This window comes from Rutidosis leptorrhynchoides, unplaced genomic scaffold (assembly GCF_046630445.1).
Source record: "Rutidosis leptorrhynchoides isolate AG116_Rl617_1_P2 unplaced genomic scaffold, CSIRO_AGI_Rlap_v1 contig586, whole genome shotgun sequence".
Lineage (NCBI taxonomy): Eukaryota > Viridiplantae > Streptophyta > Magnoliopsida > Asterales > Asteraceae > Rutidosis > Rutidosis leptorrhynchoides.
Window position 1 is genome coordinate 12017 of NW_027266806.1, and position 24290 is coordinate 36306.

The 24290-nt window shown below is 32.0% G+C and overlaps 2 protein-coding genes across 2 annotated transcripts; both read right to left on the reverse strand.

The window, feature by feature from the left end:
- Window positions 1–3790: 3790 nt before the first annotated feature.
- On the reverse strand, window positions 3791–4510 carry LOC139884672 (uncharacterized). Its single transcript, XM_071868673.1, has 4 exons — window positions 4426–4510; window positions 4371–4378; window positions 4060–4253; window positions 3791–3983 (listed from the first exon to the last, which is right to left on the reverse strand). Exons 1-4 carry the CDS (start codon window positions 4508–4510, stop codon window positions 3791–3793), a joined length of 480 nt encoding a protein of 159 aa, XP_071724774.1.
- A 3588-nt stretch (window positions 4511–8098) lies between these two features.
- On the reverse strand, window positions 8099–10085 carry LOC139884674 (probable E3 ubiquitin-protein ligase BAH1-like 1). Its single transcript, XM_071868675.1, has 6 exons — window positions 9908–10085; window positions 9490–9734; window positions 9126–9380; window positions 8616–8753; window positions 8288–8346; window positions 8099–8204 (listed from the first exon to the last, which is right to left on the reverse strand). The coding sequence occupies exons 1-6, from the start codon at window positions 10083–10085 to the stop codon at window positions 8099–8101; spliced, it is 981 nt and encodes a 326-aa protein (XP_071724776.1).
- Window positions 10086–24290: the final 14205 nt, after the last annotated feature.

The window sequence follows — 24290 nt, forward strand, 5'->3', positions numbered from 1 at the left end:
ATGGTTCGATGACCATATCTTCCAAGTCAACTGGTCGTTTATCGGCACTTCCAGAAGCTTCTTCAGGTGTTTTATGAGATAATCATGTAACTGTCAACCTTTCTTTCAAAGTCTTCAACATCATTTCTTGCATTTTTTTACGACTTCTTCAAGCATAGCCTTCATAACGTTGAGTTGATCTTCAAAACTTTCAACTTCGATGGTAAACACATCATTTGAATCCCATGTAGAAGTGAAGTATGATTGATAGCCACATATGTAAGACCCATCGTCAATGTTGGAGGTTAAACTTTTTATTTTATAGGTAGTATTCCATTTCTTGAAAGTTTGATTTCCTAGCCTGAAGGTAGGTGTGGCAGAAACTTGAAGCAAGGGTCTAGCATGGAGCATAAAATTTTCATCTTCTAGCTCTTGATGAGCAAGGACAAGCTTGATGGCAGTTGAATTGGAAGTGGTTGTCTTCTTGAAAGCATCATCGACAAGCTTGAACTTGACGATTATCTTCTTGGAAGCGACGACGGTCGCCTTGGACTTGGCACCGGAGATTGGAGCATTGCCGGAACTTGGAGAGAAACCATGACTTGGGGTGACGCCGAGACTTGGAGGGACGTCGGGACTTGGAGGGTCGCCGGGACTTGAGGGGATGCCGAGTCTTGGAGAGACGCCGAGACTTGAGGTGGTGCCGAGACTTTGAGACACGCGGAGATATGAGGGGACACCGAGACTTGGAGGGACGCTGAGACTTGTGACTACACCGGATAGCGGAGAGACGCCTAAAACACAGGATGACAGAGTGACCCCGAGAACATCGGATGGCGGAGAGATGCGAAGACTTTCGGTTGCACGGAGTGGCGGAGAGACGTCAAGACTTGTGACTACACTAGATGGCAGGGCGGAGCTAGAGCTTGGGATGGTGCCAATAGTTAAAGCAATGGTGGAGATCGAAGCATGGCTGGAGCCAGGGACATTGCCGGAGCCAGGGATGGAGCCGGAGGTAGGGACAATGCCTAAGCTAAAGGCTACGCCAGGAACAGTGCCAGATGAAGGGTCATCACCGGAGCTAGGGCCTACGCCAGAGCTGGGGGTTACGCAGGAGCTAGGGACGGCTCTAGAGCTAGGGGCAGCTTTGGGTGTGACTCTCGGCATTCGTATTACTCTAGGCTTGCCTTTGGTCATAGTGTCGGGTTACCTAGTGAAGGATGAAAGGTAGTGTTCTCCCACCGTGATCGCTAATCTGTAGACACGAATAAAAACACAAACTCGATATCCATGATACACGATAATTGAAATGTAATTTTTATTAGCAATTCAATAATTAATTTTCTTTACAAAAGATTGTGGGGATACAACGACTATTTCTTTCTTTGATCTTCCCTAGCTAATCTTCGTCTTCTTTGTCGTCTTCTTCGTTGCGGAATTTTGGTTGCTTGTGCCTTTGAGCTTTCTGTGAGCGGTGGAATTTTGACAGCGTGACGATGTCTTCTTGCTTTAGCTTATTGTCTAAAACTTCTCCTAATTTTTCTAGCTCTTCTCTGTGTGTTGAATGAATGAGGGGAGCCTCCTATTTATAGTGGTGGATGACTTGTTGGCTATGCATTAGAACTCTCCATCAACCAATAGGAATTCAATATTCAATATTAATTATCATACTATCTTTAATATTCAAAAGTTAATTATCACTTATATTAAATAATTTATAAAGATAATGAGACAATAACACCATTAATTATGAAGAAATAGTAGAATAGAAGTCCACAACTTAGTTGATTCAATGCTTCTCACGAGTCACGCTCACGACACCTTTGCAATTTTAGTTTTGGGCTTAAGCTTTTGTTTAGTAATAATGGACCTCTCGCATCAATTTAATTAATGATCCATTTAATTAAACATGATGATTCTACAGTCAATGCTTCAGTTGAGACACCTGTATTTCTCAATCATGGGTTTCAAGCCCATTATCATAGTCAACTGTTGCGAGCTGGATCGAGGTCCCTTTCCGAATGTCATTGGCCCATTTTTCACGACGATTTTCTTATATTTATAAATTAATAAATATAATTACACATCATGTCTTTCAATATTAATATCGTTGCCCCGTCTTCGAGTATTCGCTGACTTTTGACTAGTCGACGTCTTACGTGTCGTAAAGTAATTGACCGTTAAAGTTACGTTGTCTACAATCTCTAAGCAAGAAAACAAGAGGAAAAGAAATTTTCAGGCGAGGATTCCGATGAAAAATCGTCATGCTCTAATACCATAAAACGAACTGTCAATCGGAGATTGACTGATCGGAAAATTCAGAGATCTAAATAAAGTCGAGCCTTTATTTGATTATCGAGAAGTGACTCAATCTATTGCTATATATACACAATTATATAACCATTTTAACTGGCTAACCGAAACTGGAAATGCGTGCAGGCTACGTCACTTCATGCCACGATGGTTTCTCTGGTTAACTGGTTAACTATACGAGCTGGATTGTTTGACTTAAGCTGATGAAGACAACTCAAGTCCTTGACTTGAAACGCCAGTGTTTTGACAGTTCATTTGGGCTGAAATGAAATGGGCTTTTCTCAATTGCTTTACTCACTGCTTTTAGGCGCGACGTTCTTCACGATTCTGTCTAATAGCTGTTAGAGCAACGACAATATTCGAAATTCCCAAATTTCGAATTCTCCAAATCTCTATCACATAACTCTCTGTACGATCCAGAGAAATGGGTAAAGTCTATTCCCTGCAATGTTCGATGTCTTTCTCTATTTTCAGCTTGTGTGGCGGGGCTATCTCGTCTCCTTTTGGTCTTTTGTATGATCCGGAAGACTATTTAGGTCGATCCCTTAATTATTCAGGCGACTGGTGGTTGAATTTCGGACAATTCGGGTTGTTTAATGGCCGTGAGGTTTTTTTGCCTTAGGTTCAAGTTATTTGTTTTTCTCAGTCTAGTATATCTCTGTGTATTGACAGATATAACCCACTCTTCAGATGACGACAATTTAAGTGGCTTTCTGTCATTATTGTTCTAATTAGAGATTATGGACTGTTTAGCATTGTGGTTAATTTGAGGATTTGTGTTTGTCCACTCGTTGGTTGTCTCCCATTTGATTTGTGTTTTCTCGCATCGTATTGGAGTTACCTCCTTTTGACACAATTTTCCCTTTCAAAGATTCGACTTCAATGGAGCTGTGGAAATTCATTGTTTATATTTTTTACACGACAACTTCATTGTATGTTTACTAAATTACAAACGGATAAGGATGTGATGAACTCTTACATTGACTGTCTTGAGGATGAACTTGGAGAAATGAAGAAAGAAGCAGAATCTCTTAAGAAAGATGTTGAGATCTTGCACAGGAATGATCATGACAAATGCATAAAGGAATATTAAGAGGAATAAGGATGGAAAAATAGCCCTTGATTTATTTGTGGTTGTAGTTTTAGGTGGTTAGGTTCTAAGTAACTTGTAATGTATATGTAATGTAATTTATGTTTAACTTGTAGATCTAAGTAATGTTAAGTTAGTTAACTGAATTGTTATGTTAAGTAGGTAAACATTCTAATAAAGAATTTGGCATGTTCTTATTGTTTATAATACTTCTCTAACATGTTAATCATCCACATGAAACTCAATAACATTGAATAATAATTAAACACATCAAATTGTCAAATAAATATGTTACAACAATAAATTATAGTATAAATTTTATGAATGAGTTAAGTAGACATAGTAAGAATATGTCCACTTATAGTAGAGACAATTTCGTACATATTGTAGAATTGAACAAATACAAATTCATTGTCTAGAGGCAATCCACTCATCAAACATTTCTTGAGCCAAGTTGTCCCTCCACATATTCCATTGAGGACTGGAATCAACAGTTGCAATGTCTTCAGGAAGATCATCAACTTGGACTGCCTCTGTTGGTGCATTCCTTCTGTTAGCTTCTTTGCATTCCTCTTCAGCATAGTCACGAGCCATCTCTTTCCTATATGGGATAATGGTGAGACAAAATTCATAAACAACAACAAAGAAGAAACAATTAAAATATGAAAGCAATATACCTGATGAGATTATGGAGTGAACAACAAGCTAAGACAATCTTGTTGTAGCTTCTCATGTCGTACCAAGTAGAACTCCTGAGAATTGCCCATCTCATCTTCAACATCTCGAAACAGAGCTCAATGATGTTCCTAGCAACATCATGCCTCAAATTGAAGAGCTCTTCTTTGGTTAGGGGCTGCAGCCCTTGCTTCCACTCATTAAAATGATAACGAGTTCCACGTTAAGGTGCAAGAAAGTCTGGAGCATTGCAATTTCCAGCATCCATAAGGTAGTATTTACCTACAATTAAAAAAAACTATTTGGCTATAACCTGGTAGGCTAATAACATCAATCAAAGGAAAAAATGATAACAAATAATGACTAACCATGTGGGACTTTGAATCCATTATCACGAGAAAGAGCATCACGGAGGACTCGAGAATCTGAAGCAGATCCTTCCCAACCAGACATGATAAAGATGAAGTTCATGTTTTGGGTGCACACACCCAAAACATTTGTGGCAATATGTCCCTTCCTACACCTGTACTTGGTTTTTATCAAGCTTACCAACCATAACATCTAGATAGGTACCGTCTAAAGCTCCTACACAACCTATAAACCATTTCCACTTCCTATCATTGCAATAATTTTCAACAGGCTTTGGCTTCTCAAGCAATAGCTTCCACTGATTACACATTGCATAAAGGACATTTTTAAAGTTTCCAATAACTATTTTTTTTATCTCATGAACATTTGTGAAACTATTGCCATCTTACAATGATGTTCTAAGATGTACATAAACATTGCAACTTGTTCATCAATTGTCACATAGCCATTTGCTTTTAAACCACCATGAACTACCAACATATCAGTCAATTTTTCGAAAGTTGGCAATTTCATTCTAAGATTACCGACCATGGTGACTTCAGAAACCTCACTAAACAACCTGTCGAGCATTACAATTCTAGGCTCAATTCTATCATGAATCCTATCTCCAAGATAGAGACTCTCATACTTGAATTTTGTAGATGGGAGGACTATCTGGATAGAATTGCAGAGATTATTTCTACTGTCCAATGTCCTCTTCATCACCAGATAAGAAAGAAACCTTTTCTTCTCCATTATTCTGTTCGAAACATTTCAACATCGAATTCGAATCAATTATCAAATTTAATTAACATTTACATCAATTGGTAATTATACAAAAACAAGGACATCGGAGAATACCTTAAAGTGGTCGGAGATCTGAACTGGATCTGCTAGTCGTCGATTGAGTGAAGAGTAGTTCGGCTCTCGTTATTTCTGAGTTTTTACCTTTGCGTTTGTCGGGATTGTGAATATTTTTTAAAACAATAACTAATTGATAATAAATATTTAATTATAAAAAAATAATTATAATTATAACTTTTAATTTTTAAAATAATAAATTTATAAAATTAAATTAATGAAATGGACCGGTTCGAATTTGGACCGGACCGGTTCGTTTCTAGACCGGACCGAGTTTGGATCGGACCGTGTTTGGACCGGATCAGTTTGAGTTTGGACCAGACCGGTTCAAGTGTGGACCGGACTGAACCGGTTTTTCATGACAAGTGTTAATTTTTCCACATCACATGCCACGTGGCATGTTAAGATTGGTCTAAGATGCCATGTAAAATGGTTTAACGGAAATTGGTGTCATGTGCAATTTTTAACGGTGGAAGGGTATAATTGTTTAACGGAATCATCTAAGAGAGGTATAATTTTTCGATTTGAACTAGGAGGGGGGTATTTTTGTTGGCATAATGATCTAAGAAGGGTATAAAATGTAGTTTTCCCATTAGATTATAGATTCATTAAAGCCCTAGAACAAAGCGTTTAGTTACGCATAACCATGGTAAACACAAAAGTGAGTAGCATAATTACACGATTCGAAAATTAAGAACGGAAGAATCCTATGCTAGCTAATAGCTCTCTCTAAGCTTCTCTCCATAATATAAACCCTATTCTACTTTTATATTTATACTAAGGCCTAAAAACAAGTCAAAAATAGGAAACCTAAGCGAAATAGCCCTATTCCAGCGTAGCCTGCGCTAAACTTTCTGTCCAATTCGCGCAGCTGCGGGGTCGTCTTCAGCTTCCGTCCAGTTTTCATAAAATTTTCATATCTTGAGCTCTCGATGTCCAAATGATCTGATTTTTGATTTTTTGGAATACTAATACATAGAGCTACAACTTTTATGTTGAACACATTTGCCGATTCCAACTGGACGTTCTCCGAAAATCTCGATAAAGTCATAACTCATGCATAAACTCTTATCCTTTTGACTTATTTTGATCATAAGTTCCTACAAACAAAAAATAAAAATAAACATAATAACAACTAAAATTAACACTAAAACTCGAATTAATAACAAAACCTCAAATATAAAGAAGTAGCTAGAGTTTATCAAGCGAGGAGACACGACGAGAAGAGGGTGTGCATGTTGATTTGAAGGAGGAGACCCACGCCAACCCATCCACGCGAACCACCATAGCCGAACCATTACAATTGCCGCTGGAAAACACCAAGCCCGGCAGCCAACGACGTGCAACAGAAGAGAAAACATAGGGAGACAGCCAGAAGAGGGGAAGAAGGGCGGATCTGAGGAGTTAAGGAAAAAAGAGAGGAAGAGATGGCTAAAAATAGTAAAAGGGGCCCTCCCTGCCGCCGGAGGAGGGGCGGCGGCTGGGGAGGGGAGGAGGTTAATAGGGTTTTTGGTTTTGTTTTCGAGAGAGTTTTGTTTTGGATTAGAGAGAGTGTGGTTTTTAGCTTCTTTGTTGAGTCTCTAGAATGGGGATATTAATTAAAACTGCATGTACCTAAAACAAAACCTTTTAACAACTTTATACCTCACGCCGATGTTCTAACGAATTGATACAAATCCATTAAATCGTTAACAACTAAGTGCCTAAAGTTAAAAAATGGTGATGTGTCATGTTTTTTACCATTAGGCCATCCGTATGGTTCACATGTCTTGGTGAGTTGTCAAATTACATGAAACGCCAACATTTTAATTTAAAAAAAAAATCATGGTAAACATGCCAAGATGAAACACGTTTTTCAAACAATGTCATACCTTAAGTTTGATTTTTCTAACAATTCCATACCTTGACTTAAAACGAGTTTTCTAACATTGAACGGCACCTTGACAAAAGAAGAGCACTTAACTTTAAACCTCTAGATCTCTTAAAATATAGATATGAATGTTTCGAGTCGAATGAAAGTATTTTGGGAATTTTTTTGAGTAGAAATGAATTTGTTATGGATTTTGAAATGAAATTGGGGAGAGCGGCGACGACCACCATTGCACGATGGTGGTGCTAGCAGTTTCGGTTATTTTCATGGATATTAGTGTGGTGATGGTAGTTTCAGGTATCATAGCAGTGATGGTGGAATAGAGGTCGATTGGGACGGTGGTGGTGGTGGTGGTGGTGGTGGTGGTGGTGGTGGCGGCGTCGGGTGGGACTTTGGTGGTGGTGGTGGCAACAGCAGTTGGACAATCAGTTGTGGAGGTGGTCGTAGATTTTGTGTCGGTGGTGGAATAGAGGTTTCGACAAGGATACATTTACAAGAAACTCGTGAAACCTCCTCCGCCAAAAGTACAAACTTACAAGACAGACTTGTGCTAGTCAAAAGGCGCTTTATAATATAAACATTTATTGCAAGAGGTTGTCCAATGTATGCTCCCTGATATCAGTTCTAAGATTGTGCCATTTTTAGATTGCATCTTCAACTGAAGAGATCTATTGCAGTCTTGGTTGCATTTCAGATAATCTCATTTTGTATTAATAGGTATATATGGTTTTGAAGCACAGCGACAAAAAATAAATGCATGGAAAATTAGAAAACAGGCAAGCAAAATCCTTTTCAACAGATTCAAATGGCCTTTTCACAATTAATTGATGTATATACAATCCTGTGCTAGTGAAAAAGGCATAAACTGAACATACAAGACTTGGCATCAGAAGGAAAAAAACAATATTTCCAGTTTTTAACCTAAAACTCTAGTAAGAATGTAAGATGAGACATCTCCTTAGCTAAACACCCACAAATGCTCGACCTAAATTATCCCAGTGCTCCTTTGCCTGCTTAAGTCTTTCAACTCTTTCGGATCGAAGCCGTTCAGCGTAATATTCAGGGCAACTGATAAAATATTCACTGAGATCATAAAAATATTTCAAAGGATGAATAAGTGTGTACACATGTAACAAGAGATGAGAAGTTACCTTCTGGTCAGCAGAATACAAAGCTCTTCCAAATGTACGGCTCCTTCGAAAACTCCAGCCTGAAAAAATTCAAGGGAAATTGATAACTAAATGAAAAATCTATAAGGAAGTGGAAACATTATTTTCCAATCAAGGGCTAAACAAATGTGCAGGCTGAGTTTGAACTAGGCTTGACAAAATCATTGAACCATCAAAGTTAACTTTTAATGAAAATACTTGATAGATGTCACGAGGACTAGAGTGCATCCATCATAATCATTTGCTGCTTCACTACCATACCTTGAAACAGAAAAAATTATAAAAGAATAATACGGATTCTAGAAATTACCTCTCGACAAAGGGGACATTTCTCTTTAGAATCCGCAGCCTTGATTCCATCTACAGTCGTCACTTTAGCAGCAAAACAAGCACACATGTAGCAGAATATGTGGCCACAAGTGAGGGAAACTGGATCAAAAACTGTATCCTGTTGAAACAAAATAAAGTAATATGTTAAACATTTTGAGCGATGAATTGCTTGGAAACAGATAAAAAAATTTATGTTCTCCTTGTCATGATCAACTTTTTACTTTTGGCAAAAGGGTGGTAGAGAGTATTTTCCTTTTTAATAGCCTTTTATTTTGGGTACCCCTAATCTAAGAACTAGAGAAGTTTGAATTTTTTCAAAGGATAAAACTTACACAAGAGGATTTCTCTTAGTGAATTGAATTAATCTCATGATGACATGGTGGTCAAACTCCAATTTTGAAAGGCCTCAGATCGAGTTTTTCTTAATTAATAAATGACAGAAAAACTAACTGAAGTATCTTTCTGAGAGAAACAAAGCCAGGGAACTAACCAAGCAAATAGAGCAAGTCAACTCAAAAGAGAGGTTGACAGAATCAAACAGCTCACAGCTGAGAAAAGGCTTGTCGTCATTGAAGGTCAGGACACATTCCTCAAATAACGCTGGCATCTTTGATGAATTGAGTTTGGTTTCCCTCAGATTAATGTGGAAAGCCATTAGCTCACATAGCCATGGGGATTGTAGGATTTCAATGTGCATACTCTGTGCTTGCGACTTGAAGGCCTGTCCTTGCTTAGAGTAATGCACCTGTCACAGAAATGATCACAATGTCTTATCACTACCATAATGAAATTATCAGAATTAAGGATGATATAAATTAATAAGCCAAGCTTAGACCAAAGGAAAAATAACAAACCTTATCATATTTTTTGAGAATTTTACGAATTGCAGTAGCGTTAATCAGAGCATACGTAACAAGCTCTTTTCCCTCTTGAATTAAAGAAGCATGGTCTCTCCTAAGCTTGTCTTTGAACCAAATAACATACTTACGGAAGCCAGAAGCCAGATGCAATTCGAGAAGTTTCTGTGCACGCTCATTGAAGGATCCTACTACAGCTGACATCTCATTCATAAGTTCAGGGAAGAATGTTCCGTCACATACTGCATGATATAAAATTCAATAAGAGTAGCTTTCAAGACAACTTTCAATAGATCGAACACCTTCTGATCATAGAAACATAGTCCCATTTACTTTATTCGCAATGAAATCGATTTTAAGAGACGACAAATGAAGCATGAAACTGACGAACTAATCAATCCAAACAGAAATGTACCTGAACAGTGTTTAGGACAGGATCGAATGTCATGGGGTCCATCAATAATATCGTCCTGTGATTGAAAATGGTCTCTCCTACATTTCTTCAACATCTTTTTGAGCTTTTTAAAACCAACCCCAGGAAGGTTTTGCTCTTGCCGTTCCAAATACTGCTGATATGTCTTGCAGAATTTCATGATCTCTCACTCAATCAGATCAAAATCACATAAAAAACTTTTAATTCTAATTCAACTTTTTGATCTTTTTTATAGGAATCTCTCCAAACAAAAGGAGGGATAATTATGAAAGTATATGCAGAGAATATGTGATTCTGGGTTCCTTTGGTATTGTCGGCAGATGAATGATATACTGTTTGGTTGTCGAGAAAATAAGATTGAATGTGTAAAGTGGTGTGGAGTAAATATGTATGTCGTTTTGGAGTAATGAAGACGACAATATATAAAAGGACAATATATAAGTGTGTGTGTGAAATAGTCAAATAGCCTCTCCAGATTTACTCCCCAATTTGGCTAAACTAAAATTGTTTTTGTTCAATGTGACACCGAAACTTGGGAATAAAGGTATTGTAGATTAAGGAATTTAATTTTGTTTCCCCTTTTTTAACGTTTGAAATGTTTTTATGAATTCATTTCCAGATTTAAAAGAAGCTTTTATCTCTCTGCAGCAAATTCTAGAACCAAAAAGCAAGTTTAGCAATCCACATTCTTATCAATTTTTGGAAGTCGTCGGTAAGTAAAAATTTATCTTTTAGAACCAAAGCTTATCTGGAATATAAGTTTTTTCTTTATTCAAGTCATCAAATTTAAATTTTAATGTTTTTTTTTTAAATAATTAATAATTAAGTCTTCAATATCAATTCATGAAATTTATAATCAAATTTAAATAGAATTCCCTTATTAAGGAATAAAATATTTGAATGATATAATATAACAAAACGAGATCATGAGCCACTGAATTTGAAGCCAAACTAAAAACATGTATGCATACATATAATCAATATTCATGAAATTTGTCATCGTTTCGTATACAAATCATTTTGTGAAATATATATTACAAACACTTATTTGTCCTATTGGGTAAGGATAGCATGAATTTTTATTAACTATTTATATATATATATTGCGATTCAAATATGTAAGAATGCGTCATATATATATATATATATATATATATAAAAGAAGAGACTCATGTGAATATGGCAGAGTGCGCATATTTACGTAATTAACTGGAATATGGCAACAAAAAGAGCAGAAATCTCGAAAATGTGCGGCTTCAATTTACTCTCTCGAAGGCATCCTAAATACTATGTTTTCTTTTTTTTCCAAATTAATAACTACCAATTCAATTTTATTTTATTTTTTGGAATAAATCCACTCGATCTATTCACTTTCTTTAAGCAATCTAATAAAATAAAATTGTGAGATGTCTTCTTATACGGGGTATGGAATTTTCGTTAGGATTTAGGTTTTCATGTATGTATATTCAAATAAATATTCTCCGCATATAAATTAAATGAATGACACAAATTTTTTTATTAAAAATTAGACGTCATATATAGATACATTTGCATCAAAATATTCCCAATTTTTATGTGGATATATGATTTGACAGTTTTTGTTCGATGAATTTGATAAATTCAATTTTCAAAAATCACGAGATATATAGGTAAGAAATTTAAAAAACCTGTGTGCCGAGTTAAAACTTGCAGCCACCGACACGTTAATTGCTCTTTTTTTTTTTTTTTTTTAATTCACAAGTTGCATGCGTATTCTTAATTTGGCCGGCATCTTCATCTTAATCCGTTGCCCTACCCCAAAAGATACTACAGTACTTTACTAAACGTACACACTCTAACAGCTCACACCTGGATTTCAACGAGATAAACTCGTTTGAATTCAAAGTCCACAAAAAAAACCGGAATACAGTATGGTAAAAATATGTCAAATAAACTACTAATATTTCATCAATATCTCTTCGGCAATCATATTATTATTATTATTATTAATATTATTATGATCTTTCATCAAAATGACGATCCTTAATAATCACCTTAATAATCATTAGTCTAATATATCTTGTTTATATATATATAGATATATATGTGTTGATATTTATGACCCTGAACGATCGTATGCTTGTAACGATCAATGTAAAAGCATAAGATATATTATATTTTGAGTTGTCCAAAACTAATAAAAAAACAAACACATATATATATATATATTATATCGAGAATATCCAAAACAAAACAAGTAATGAGCAAAATTGATGTGCATATATAGGTCGTGAGGATATAAAATAGAGTTAACTTTGGCAAGATTATTGTTTCATATTTTGGTTTTTGTATTTACCTCAAATTAACCAATAAATTTGAGCTTAAAAAAAACCAAATAAAATTAAGATATATACAAAAATAATTAAACTAGTTATGTATGGACTACGTTGCTTCTATATGGAGTATATGTTTGATTGTATTCGTGGATTATTAGTTAGGACTTATGAGTAATGCAGAATGTGAATGGAAGAAATGAAATTAATTTAAGACATTAGAATTCGTCAGCTAATTAAAATAAATATAAAACGGACCGCTTTGTTCTAATTGGAAGTTGTCGCTGTACTTTATGTTACTTTTATCAGTTCTTTTTTTGAAAGTCAATGCCGTAGCTTCATAGATTTTTATCAGTTCTAAATAGGTTAATGGTGGTGACATTATATTATTTTCTCACAGATGATTCAATTTGAGATCCCTAATGTTGTGACGTATTAATCGGTACGGTGGTTTCGAGGAAAAATTCGTATTTTTAAATTAATAATTTAAATATATTATATAAAAGATTTTATAATAATTATTCATAATAAATATTATTAAATTTATATCAAATATTATTTAAAAAAATTATTTTAATTTTATATCAATTATAACTATTTCGATTTTATTTCAAAATTTTCTATAAAATTAAAAATTTATTATATTTTTAAAAATAATAAATATAGCAAAAAATAAAGTTACATATCAATATTTGATTTCATAATAAAATTTATAATTGCATATAATCAATTTAGTTATTCCTATTGTTTGAAAAATAAGATATATCCGTTTTAATTAAAAATAGGAAAAAAATATAGCGAATTTTTATTAAAAATAATAGTTTAATAAAAAATTAAAAAAATATTATAATTTGATTAGAAATAATTTTTTTTAATAATATTTCCGTTTGAATAGGAAAAAAGAAGACATGTATATTTTAATTAGAAATAAAAAAAAAGAATCTAATGAATTTTAATTAGATTAAATTTTTTAATAAGAAAATTAAAAAAAATATAGTGTATTACAATTTTATTAGGAATAATTTTTTAAATAATAGATGGAAAATTGATTAGGAATAAAATTATTATGTTAGGAAAAAGTAATTGGTAAAATTTATTGGGAATCATATGTTTTTATTGTCTTTTGATTTCCTAATTAGAATAGGAAAAAAAATAATATCATTGACTTAAAATTGTAACTTGAAACCTAATTAAACTCAAAATTCTAAAATATATGTAATTATATTCATCAATAAAGCGTCATGTGTCGAATTTTGATTTGACATAAAATTTACAATTAAATTTGCAACTAGAACAAATTGAAAAAGTCTCGCTATTATTTATAAGATTAAAAAATTGAAAAAATCTCGCTATTATCTATAAGATGTATTTATATCTATTATCGCAAAAATTTAAACCCAAATGACAATAATAATAGTATTATATTATAGAACATACTCCCTTCATTTTTAATTAACTGTTTTTTCTCCCTACATAAAAAAATTGATAGTAGATCATTCTATTTATTCTTAAAAAGTATATTTTATTTAAATATCAAATTTATTTGGTAAGTATAGTCTTTTAAAAATTAATCAGGGCTTTTTGATCTCATGATTATCGAAAAGTGTTTTCATCCTAAAGGTCATGAGGAGTCGACTTTTTAAGATCATAATTTTTAAAATTATTTAAATTAAATAAAGACTATCTTATACCGTTCAATAAAAAAATATCGTGATATTTTCTCTCTTTTATTGTTTTTTTTTTAATTTGATATATTGTGATCTCGAGAGTTACCTAATAATCACATTTAAATAGAGTTCTACCAGCATGGCGTAGGTGGCACACTATGTTGTCCAAAAAATGTAAAAATGTGCACACTTTGTTGCCGTATGATGTTGGTTGGTGGATTTTTTTTTTCTTTTAATGATGACTATACTATAAAATATTTATTAAATAAATTAAAAATTGGAACTGCGTGCCATGATGAGAAGGCGAAATTAGAATAAAGAAGATATGTGAGGGAAGAAATTAAAGAAGCAAAACAGCCATTATCTAATGTCGAGTCGCATCCGCTCCGCATAAAGGCAGTCGAAAAAATATTGTTGAAGTTGCATAAAGAAAAATATTGTTTAAGTACTATCTCTTAATTTTTATATATAATAACGAGATTTTTTTAATTTATTTCAATTATAAATTTAATGATAAATTTTATTGTCAAAATTAAAATTTTACACATAATTTTTATTGAAGAATAATAATTTGATATATTTATTTTAAAATTTTGAATTTAATTAGATTTCAAGTTATTCCTAAAAAAATTTCAAGCTACAATTTTTTTCATATTCTAATTAAAAAATAAAAAAATACGATAAAAATATAATGATTCCTGATAAAATTTTATCAATTAATAATTTTATTTCTAATTAATTTCCTACCTATTATTTAAAAAATTATTCCTAATAAAATTATAATAGAATATATTTTTTTCTAATTTTTTTATTAACCATTTTTCCTAATAAAAATTCATTATATTATTTTATCCCATTCCTAATTAAAATGGGCACATTTTCTTTTTTCCTATTCAAACGAACATATTATTAAAAAAATATTCCTATCAAATTATAATATATATTTTTTCTAATTTTATTTATTAAACTATTATTCCTAATAAAATTCGTTATATTTTTTTCCTTTTTCTTAATTAAAACATGCATATCTTATTTTTCAAATAATAAGAACAACTAAATTGATTAGATGGAATTATAAAATTTATTATGAAATCAAATCTTGTTATGTAACTTTTATTTTTTGCTATTGTTTATAATTTTGAAAAAAAATAATAATTTTAATAGAATTTAGATTTTGAAATAAAATTAAAATATTATAATTGATATAAAATTAAAATAATTTCTTGTTGATATAATATTTGACATACAATGTTTATTACAAATAATTATTATATAATATTTTATATGATATATTTAAATTATTAATTTTTAAAATACGAACTTTTAGTTCAACGGACGGACTTACTGACTTGTTGCTATAAAAAAATTATGATATTAAAAAGGAAAAAAACTATAAAAAATAGGAGTAAAAGAATCTCATTATTTTATTTTAAATATTGCTATATTTCAAAAGAAAATATTGCTTTTATTGTCCATGTGCTTTTTCATATAATATATATATATATATATATATTAAAAGTAGTGGATTTCCATTTCATTTCTAGTATGATCATTGATCGGATATAAAGAGTGGGATAATCACCTCGTTCATTCCTCCTACAATTAGCTACCAAATGAGCGAGATGATTATAAGTTCTAACTGTAAAAACAAAATTGTATTGAATAAAATCTTTCATAAGAGTTTTGAAAGTACAAATTAAATTCCTGCAAGATAAAAGATTAGGCCCTTCGCTGTTGATTGCATTTATCACCGATAAAGTATGGCAAGCTGTTTGTACTTTTTTACAGATGCAATCTGTCTTCCAATGGCAAAGAATAATCAGCATATTCTGCCGAAGACCTTCAGGCAAGAGTAGGCTGTCACAACGAAGGCGAGTGACTCTTATGGCTACTGTATACTGTGTTTGGCGAGCACGGAATGAAAAAAGTCTTTGCACACACGATTTTCACAATGAAACAATTGTCCAAGAATTAGCTAACTATGTTCGTTGAAAGCTAGGTGATTAGAAATATGTGGTTTGTATATTTTTAAGCTTTGAGCTTGTGCTCAGTTTTTGGCAGTTGCAAGCTCTGTTTTTTTGTACAGACACTTCACAATTTAGCAATATGGAATCAATTTTATTGAAAAAAAAAAAACGAATTGCGGAAAAATACGGATCATACTCATATATACATTATATATACACATTTTGCATATATATGTAAAATATACTATGATAATCAAGCACATTTTTTAGTCTCCACAAATTTGATATCCCCAAATATTTGCTTTGAGAGAGGAAGAGAACTTTTCTCTTATTTTTAATTTTGTACGTTTAGTATGTTTCTTTTCAAAAGGCAACGCCTTTGATTTAGGGATACTTACATCCTTAAACTATTGGCTTCAGCAAACTAACAAGCATCACATAAGGGTCCGTAAACTAAGGTCCGTCTAACATTCATGTCTACGCCGTTACTCACATCCAGCGTGGCGATAACGGCGGCGTTAAATTTCACAGTAGATGGCATCTGTCGATTACATGGCAAACCGAAAATGTTGAGTAACGACATGGCAAATCTCATTCTCTCTCTCTAGCTTCTACTGGCTTGCTTTTCTTCGTTTTCTCTCCTCCAAATAAAATCTCTCTCATTGATTTCTATATCTCCTTCAACCGAACACCGCCATTCAATCACTTCAGTACGATCTTCGTCTTCTTCAATCTTAACAACTTTGATTTCATCAATCAGGAGCTTTGATTGTTTTGTCCAACAAGCTGTTTTGCTCCAATAATTATATAAAAAATAAACAAACCCAAATCAAGCTAAATCGAGCTAGGTGTAGTGAGATCTTAGCAAACCTAAACTCCTGGAGGAACTGATCATCAAAAAGATCGCAATCGTCTTCGAGATTTTTCGAGACCCATGATTTTTTTTCCCAGAACCCACATATTTTTTTGTCAGTGTCATCGCCCTCTTTATTAAATTCCACATTTGAAGCCATTTTTCTCCCAAACTTTGTCAATTCAAACTAAAAAATCCGGCTTTCTTATCTTAACTATCGTTATCCATGGAGTTGATCTCACCCATCCTTATTCAGGAAAACCAACTAGATATAACCAAAAGTTTGGCAAATCCAACTATCAAAATCTAAACTTCAGTGCCCCTCTTCTCCAACAAATGATTAGTGATACACGGAGAACAAATTGAAATGAAACAAGACCAGAAAAAGGGAATTTGCACTTGTAACTCAAGATTCTACCATCAGGAACTAACAATAAACAAACCAAAAGAGACTAAACCTAGAGACGAACCAATACTGATACTATGAAACAGGAATTGAAGCTCTATGCAAAACAGTAAAAGAATGAGAAAAGCTGTCAAAAAAATGCAACTTTATTTATTAATGTATGAAGCAGATGAATTATTTCACAATTATATTTTTCTCTCAGTTATCAACTAATATGATACAAGAACTTAAAACTCAAGGCTGAAGAAATTCATATCGAGTGAATCAACAAAACGAGAGAAAGAGACAGAAGAGTGTCATAATGAAATTAAAGAAAAAAAAAACAGAACAAAGAAGTTTTGTCCTCTTCTTATTCATTGCATGCAACACCAGCAACCAACAATAATCTCATAGATAGAGAAGATTAGGCATCTAGCTAATCAAAAAGCAGCTAATTAATTTTCGAGAGAGAAAAGACATAACTAGAGTCTAGACAGAGGAAACCAAGTAGATTATTTCAATCGACCCATGACTTTTCCTTTGGGATGGAGTTCGGGCGTGAAGGCAGCAAGGGGCTTTTGGTGGTAAGTGGCCTGAAATATCGTTCCATCCCTCCCATTGCGTCGATGCTCCTTCTAAATCGTTGTACACGAAGTGATAATCTGCCATTGAATCTCTCTCGTCCATCGGATTTATGAGCTGCGACTTGTGCGAGTCGTGACAGGACATGTATCTGTATGCTTCTCTAACAGTTTAACTCTTCCGAATCGAAGAAGATGAGCTTGTGACATCGAGAAAACATTCGATTTTTGAAAATAAAAGTTCAATTTTAAGAATCTGTAGAAAGTAGAAATCTAATTGTTTTTTCAATAACATTTCTCAATTTAAGCTTTCTCTATCTAATCGGGTAGAAGACCTAATCTTACTCTGCTCTGCAGTTACATTATTTATTGGGTTTAACTATTTTCTTCTTCTTGAACTGGAACAAAAGCCAAATATTTTGTTTTAGTTTTGTTGGGGCAAAAAAGCTAGGGTTTAGATTTGGGGAAAATAGATTTGGGCTGGTCTGTTTGATTTTAAGGGAGTAATCGGTTGTGGTCGTCGGTGCCGGCGTAGAACTGAAGATATTTTGAGAGGGAGAGAGAGAATTTATTGCCGATGAAGAAGAGATTAGAGAGACACGTAGGTGAAAGGAAGAAGAACAAAAGCTGCATTTTCAATGCTTGCCACGTCAGTATAGAGCTGGCGTAACTGCAGGCTAACGGTGCCGTTATTGCCACGTAAGATGTTACTAACAGCGCGGACCTGAATGTTCGACGGGCCATAGTTCATGGACTCTTATGTGGTGTTGGTTAGTTTTCTAACCCATATATGATTTGATCCATAGTTTAAGGACTTCCTATGTAATTATCCTTTTGATTTATATACATGTTTGTTCCCTCTCTTTTATTAATTTGAAAATTCAAATCAAATCAAGTTAATTTAATTAATTAAAATATAATTAATTAGTGGATTGGATTTGTGGGTCCCGCTCCCGACCGCCTCGACTGATCGGAATCGGTGCCTACTATACGTTCGTTAACTTAACTTTAATTCGAATATCCGTTACTCAAAACATAATAGTCGATCACAATTATTATTATACAAATTAAGTCTTTGCGGAAAATATAATACATATCATTTAAAATAACTCGATACTAATAAAATAGTGAGAAATAGTCCTAATGCCGCGGAGCCCACCTTATTCGATATCGTACAATGATGAATGCCGCTAATTCCTCTTCCAGAAATTTATCAATTCAACCTGAAGAGAAAGAACATAGGTTTTTTCGAAAAGGGTAAGCTATAATACTTAGTGGGGTTTTATTGAAAACATTTATTGAAATATATTTAAGGTAAACTTTAAACTCTTATCATCATAAATTACTTTGTCATCAGAAGTCATCATAAAACATCTTTAGAAATCGTCGAACCCCGTCAGTGAAAAACATCAGGAAGACTAACAATAGGAGTGACCTACTGTAGCATCCTAATACCTCGGCAGCCCGTCACCATGGGCGCAAATAAAAACTCCAACTAGATAAACTAGGGGAGCCGTACCCTCTGATCAGACCGTCAACATGGGGTCACGTAACGACCAAGTACTCCATTTGGATTGGGTCGCCACAAAATCGACCGAATCCCCTCGAATAAAACATTTATATTTCGATTCGCATTTATATATATATGTATAATAAAGCAAAAACTTGCTTTTAATTTCATCCATAAGAAACAAAGAAACTTTGCTTTTAAGGTCTTTGAAGGTTCTCTTTAGTTTTCAAAAGTATAATACGTAACTATGTCATACATTTAAATAAATTGTAATGCAATGATATAATCAGAAATTATGGCATAGTAATATATATATTTCATAAACATCAACATACTCTTCATAATAAAAATGAAAGTAATACTCACATTATAATGCTCATCGATTCATTCCGTCTGGTTAACGTGGCAATTTATCGACTTATCGAAATATTGATTATTCATTAACATGCATTCTAAGCTAATGACATCGAAATGAAATGCTACAAATAATTTTTTGTACGTCTCCCTTGTTACATTCCTACACGATTGATTAGTTAGTTAATCACTAAAGAGAAATAATTATTTTGACTAATAAATATATTTTTAAAATTTACAAATTATCAATTTATATTTTATTGATTAGTAGATTTTTCTCAAATTTAATTTATAAGAAATTGATTTATTTGAGCCAAAATAGGTATATAATAATTAATTAAAACGGTTATTTTATTTTAAAATTTAATAATCAATTTGATAACATTTTTACATAATCGGGTTCAAAATAGTTAATATTATTTACTGTAAAAAATTTCATAGGTTCGGAGCATATATTTTAGGTTATATTTGGTTTGGAAGATAGAAATATTAAAGAGGGTCGTAAATAGGTTCGGGTTCGTGAATTAACCAGAATAGCCTTTGACTTAAAACTGATGCGTTGGTAATTTTGTAATTTTGTAAAATACAGAAGAGTAAATACGTCTTTTAATATAGGTGCGGGTGATTTAAAATTGAACCAATCCAATCAGATTGAAATAAACCAAATTGAACCGAAATAAACCGAAAGAACCGATTTTAATACTGTGAAAAGACAATTTAAAACACGTTAATAGTTTTATAAATACTTTTAAATATTAAGGGCAAAATAATCATTTATTATATTAGATCGATTTATACTCTCTGCTATAAATATGATTGAACCAACCGGTTCAATCATAATTCTTCTTCTTCTTCCTCAGACGAACGCGTCTCTCTCTCGTCGACTCCGCCGCTGCTCGACGTCGTCCTTGCCGATTCCGGCGACGTCAGAGTCCGACCCATATATCAATCAACTCGTCTCAACTCAAGGATCACGAAAATAAGGTTTGTTTTCGTCAATTTTACCCCGTTCATCTTTAATTTCAAAATTTGGTTTCGGGTATATATTTTCAAAACTCCGAATCAAGCTCTAATCTCTTAATATGTTAGACTAGAGCTACTAGGGATTGTTAATATGCTAAAAATGAATCGAATTTGATGCAGGAAGGGGTCGGATTTTACCTTTGAAAAATCCGGCCACCTGTTTCCACGGCGGCTCTAGATCGGATTGGTTCGCCGATGTCTCTAGGATCCTCTGGACCTTCAACTCGGTGAAGAATCGGTCGACTCGGTTTCGGCCCGATCACAACTCAGTTGTGACTCAGTTAACTAACGTCCTCCGATCGGTATACTCCTTCTATGAAAAACATTTCTTACCGTCTCCAGAATAACATATATTATTTTGGGATCATTCTGGGGAAATCGAATTTTGGACAGTGATTAATTTAGTCGATTTCGTGTAATTCGACAGTTATTTCTCCGTAGGCTTGTTACAAAAACAATTTGAATGGTGTTTTTGTATTGAAACTGGACTGTTTTGGCTATATGATTGTTGAATGAATGAAAATTCTGAATGCTTGTAGCTTGTTGTTCTGCTGTCAAAAACAATGGAGGCTGAGAGAGTATATAACGTTATTGATTGTGAAATCAATTATTGATACGTGCATGAAAGTCTCCCGAAAATCTCGTGGGTTCTAACAAAATTTTGAAATTGAATGTGGAAAATTGTTTAGTCTAGGCTATGGATATTAGTTTCCTTCGTGACATTTTGACAATATGCACCATGTAAGTAAGTAAAAAAATTGTGTCTCCGGACAAAAGTTTCAACAGGCGTGGTGATGAACAGTGATGAATAGGAAAGTCAAATAAATATCACATATTTAATTAGGTAGGTGTTAATAATTTACGAAGGTTTATTCCTGTTAACTTTTTGGCATCGCAACGATTGGACTCCTTTTATTTTAAAATTTTATTATGTGAGAAAATATTTCGAGACGTAAAATCGAAAAAAAAAAAAAAGAAATTTGGATCGTTACAGGATTACAATGAGCCCAAATAATGCACTCAATCCAACAACTCTACGATCAACATTCAACAGTTATTTATAGGCAAAATTACTCGGTCTCTAACATTTTACCGTAAAGTCTACTTTATCTTTAATGTCTCATTTTGGATACTTTACATTTTAGAAATATCGGGGCATTTAATCGCTTTTCGCTAATATTCGTTATAGAATTGATGGCATTGATGATTACATATATTATTTATTATTTACGTGTATAATAATTTTCAAGTCATGAAATGATTTATTATATATCTTTTTATCGATGATAATAAGATTTTTTCAATTTATTTCAATTATAAATTTAATTGTAAATTTTATTATCAAATGAAAATTCGATCCATGATATTTTATTGATGAATAGTAATTTGGCACATATATTTTAGAATTTTGAGTTTAATTAGGTTCCAATTTACCGGTTTAAGTCAATGGTATTATTTTTTTCTTTTTCTAATTAGAAAATTAAAACACAATAAAAACATAATGATTCCTAATAAAATTATACCAATTATTTTTTTCTAATATAATAATTTTATTCCTAATCAATTTTCTATCTATTATTTAAAAAATTATTCCTAATAAAATTATAATAAACTATATATTTTAATTTTCTTATTAAAAAATTTACTAATTAAAATTCATTATATTCTTTTTTTCTATTCCTAATTAAAATGTGCATGTCTTCTTCTTTTTTCCTATTCAAACGCACATATTATTAAAAAAAAATATCCTTAATCAAATTATATATTTTTTTAATATTTATTAAACTATTATTCCTAATAAAAATTCGCTATATTTTTTTCCTATTCTTAATTAAAATGGGTGTATCTTATTTTTCAAACAATTAATATTTTTTTCTAATTAAAATTCATTATATTTTTTTTCTTATTCCTAATTAAAACGGACATATATTTCTTTTTCCTATTCAAACGGGCATATTATAAAAAAAAATTATTCCTAATCAAAATATAATATATATTATTTTTTTTCTAATTCTTTTATTAAACTATCAATTCTGATAAACATCCACTATATATTTTTCTTATTCTTAATTAAAATAGACATATCTTATTTTTCAAACAATAGAAATAATTAAATTGATTAGATGTAGTTATAAATTTTATTATGAAATCAAATCTTGATATGTAACTTTTATTTTTTGCTATGTTCATTATTTTTGAAAACAAAATAAATTTTTAATTTTAGGATCGTAGATTTTGAAATAAAATCAAAATAATTATAATTGATATAGAGTTAAAATAATTACATTTTATATAATATTTTACGTATATTTAATAATATTCAATATAAATAATTATTATATAATTTTTTATATGATATATTTAAATTATTAATTTTTAAATATACGGATTTTTCGTCTAACGAATGAGTCCACTGACTCGTTACATATAAACTTAATTTTCAAAAATATTTTATAAATAAATGATTATTCTTGTATTTAAAAGATTGCAATCATACAATGGAAGATGTGATCTCAGATTTTTGAGATCACAATTTATTTATTTATTTATGTCTATATATACCTGATATGGTATTAATTGAGATCGAAGTCACTGCGGATGCTCTAAAAAATATAGGGGGTTTTAAAATAAAATATTAAAGACCAAATATATAGGATATAGCTTTGCCATTACTTTTTTTTTTTTTTGATGTTATAGCTTTGCCATTACTGATAAATAGATAGACATAATAAAAATGCTTCACCATGTACACATATAGTAATAGTAATATTCTTAAAACTGATTTATTGTAGTGTGTCTCAGAAAAATAAAAAATACAGTGCCTCTAGTTGATAAAAATGACGATGAATTTCTGAAAGCGACAGTCATGATGATCGAATGTGAATGATTAGCAGATAGGCACACATATCGATTTATGTTCAAAAGAATCATATCACTACAAATAGGAATTTGCTGTGGGCGTGTGTTGTTGTCAATTGTAAATGTAAAAATAATATAATAGGAGCCCATAGTTTCCAATGGGGCATTGTTTTGTTTGTCGGCATGCCCATTACTATTACACAATTTATTAGCAAATCATGACCCATTGCATATACAGTAGTAGCATATGTTTTGTATATCAAAAAAATGAAGCTAAGATGCCATGTCAAAGCAAACTTGAAAATAAACACTACTATTGGTTCTTAAGTTTGGTTTCTATCACAAACACGTGTGGTATCCAACAATCTACGCGTCGGATTAACAATAGCCGTAGATTAGCATTATTCTATTCTCCGTATGTAATACTCCGTAAAATCATAAATATTTATAATAAATATTAAAATTAATATGATTGTCTGGAAATAATAGATCACGTAAATATATGTATATATATTTACGTCTTTCATAAAATAATATTTAAAATTGATAAAAATAAATTTTATTATACGAAATTAGAAGTACGGAATAACAAGTACTAAACATAAATTTCACTTCATATAAATTTATTTTTATAATTTAAGTAGAAAAAAAATTATATCACACAAATATTATTTTAATACATAATAAAAATAGAAAAAAAAGTTATACCAAACACCTCCTTAAACCGTTGTTTTGTGGATGTGTCTAAATCCCCTATTTCAAAGTCTAAATCTACTATTACTTTCGTCTCAAAATAAATACAAACTTTTACATATAATTTATATTGAAAATTTTACATTTATTTTAGGACGGAA